The sequence below is a fragment of the Myotis davidii genome, unplaced genomic scaffold (genome assembly GCF_000327345.1).
Source record: "Myotis davidii unplaced genomic scaffold, ASM32734v1 scaffold43, whole genome shotgun sequence".
NCBI classification, from domain to species: Eukaryota; Metazoa; Chordata; class Mammalia; order Chiroptera; family Vespertilionidae; genus Myotis; species Myotis davidii.
This window is the reverse complement of record NW_006294590.1, coordinates 2,256,857-2,257,664: the sequence shown is the minus strand read 5'-3', so window position 1 is coordinate 2,257,664 and position 808 is coordinate 2,256,857. Positions and strand designations below refer to the sequence as shown.

General features: G+C 64.6%; 1 protein-coding gene across 1 annotated transcript in view; it reads right to left on the bottom strand.

Annotated features, from left to right (window-relative positions):
* The window catches only part of ULK1 (unc-51 like autophagy activating kinase 1), a gene marked incomplete at its 3' end in the record, with an annotated part of 7,002 nt that continues 6,194 nt past the window's right edge, over positions 1 to 808 (bottom strand). The window contains 2 exon segments of the mRNA XM_015567230.1: positions 1 to 96; positions 656 to 808. The exon segment at positions 656 to 808 is cut by the window's right edge and continues 6 nt beyond it. Of these exon segments, the coding sequence (XP_015422716.1) occupies positions 1 to 96; positions 656 to 808 (249 nt within the window).

The following is an 808-nucleotide window of genomic DNA, read 5'->3' as shown; positions in this document are numbered from 1 at the left end:
GTTCCGCGGCGGCGCCATGACCACGCCCTGCCGTGCCAGGAGGGCCAGCAGGTTCTGGGAGCTGGGCGTCTTGGGGAAGTCGAACGCGGGCGTAGCCTAGGAGGGCAGTGGGTGCTGAGGACGCCCACCGGGCCTCCCCACACGGCTGGGGACATCCTGGCAGGTCGGCAAGATCCACCTGCGTCTGTGGGGCCCAGCCCCGAGCACCAGCCCTCCATGGCCCCGCCTTCGTGGCCAACACTGCTCTGTGCTGGACAAAAGTACCACGCATACGCACACGCGCACACATGCACACGCACATACACATACATGCACTAGTGTGCACATGCACACGCTAATGCATACTTGGACACGTGGAGACACACACACACACACACACACACACACACACACGCCCTAAGCCCAAATGGTGACACCACAGGGTGGCTGTAGGCTGTTTCCATTTCACAGACAGGAAAACTGAGTCCAGGGGAGACTACATGGTTCCTGTGGCGGCAGCCTGAGCTTCCTGGGCTGACTGCTGGGCCGGGTGGGGCACTTCCTCTGCTAAGGGCCACACAGCAGCTGCTTGGCTTTGTGGACAGGCTCTGCCACCAGCCAAGACCCAGTACTGACAGGGGACCTTCACCCACTGACTGGGACGCGGGGCCGTTACCTTGGTGGGGGAGCCCAGGATGGGGGGCAGGGGGTTCCGCTGCAGGAAGTCCGGCAGCTTTGGCGAGCCGCGCAGGGGTCGGCAGGACTGGAGCCCGTGGGATGGCTGTGGGGGGCTGGCCTGCGGGTGGCCGAACACAGCCCCCAGCGGGTC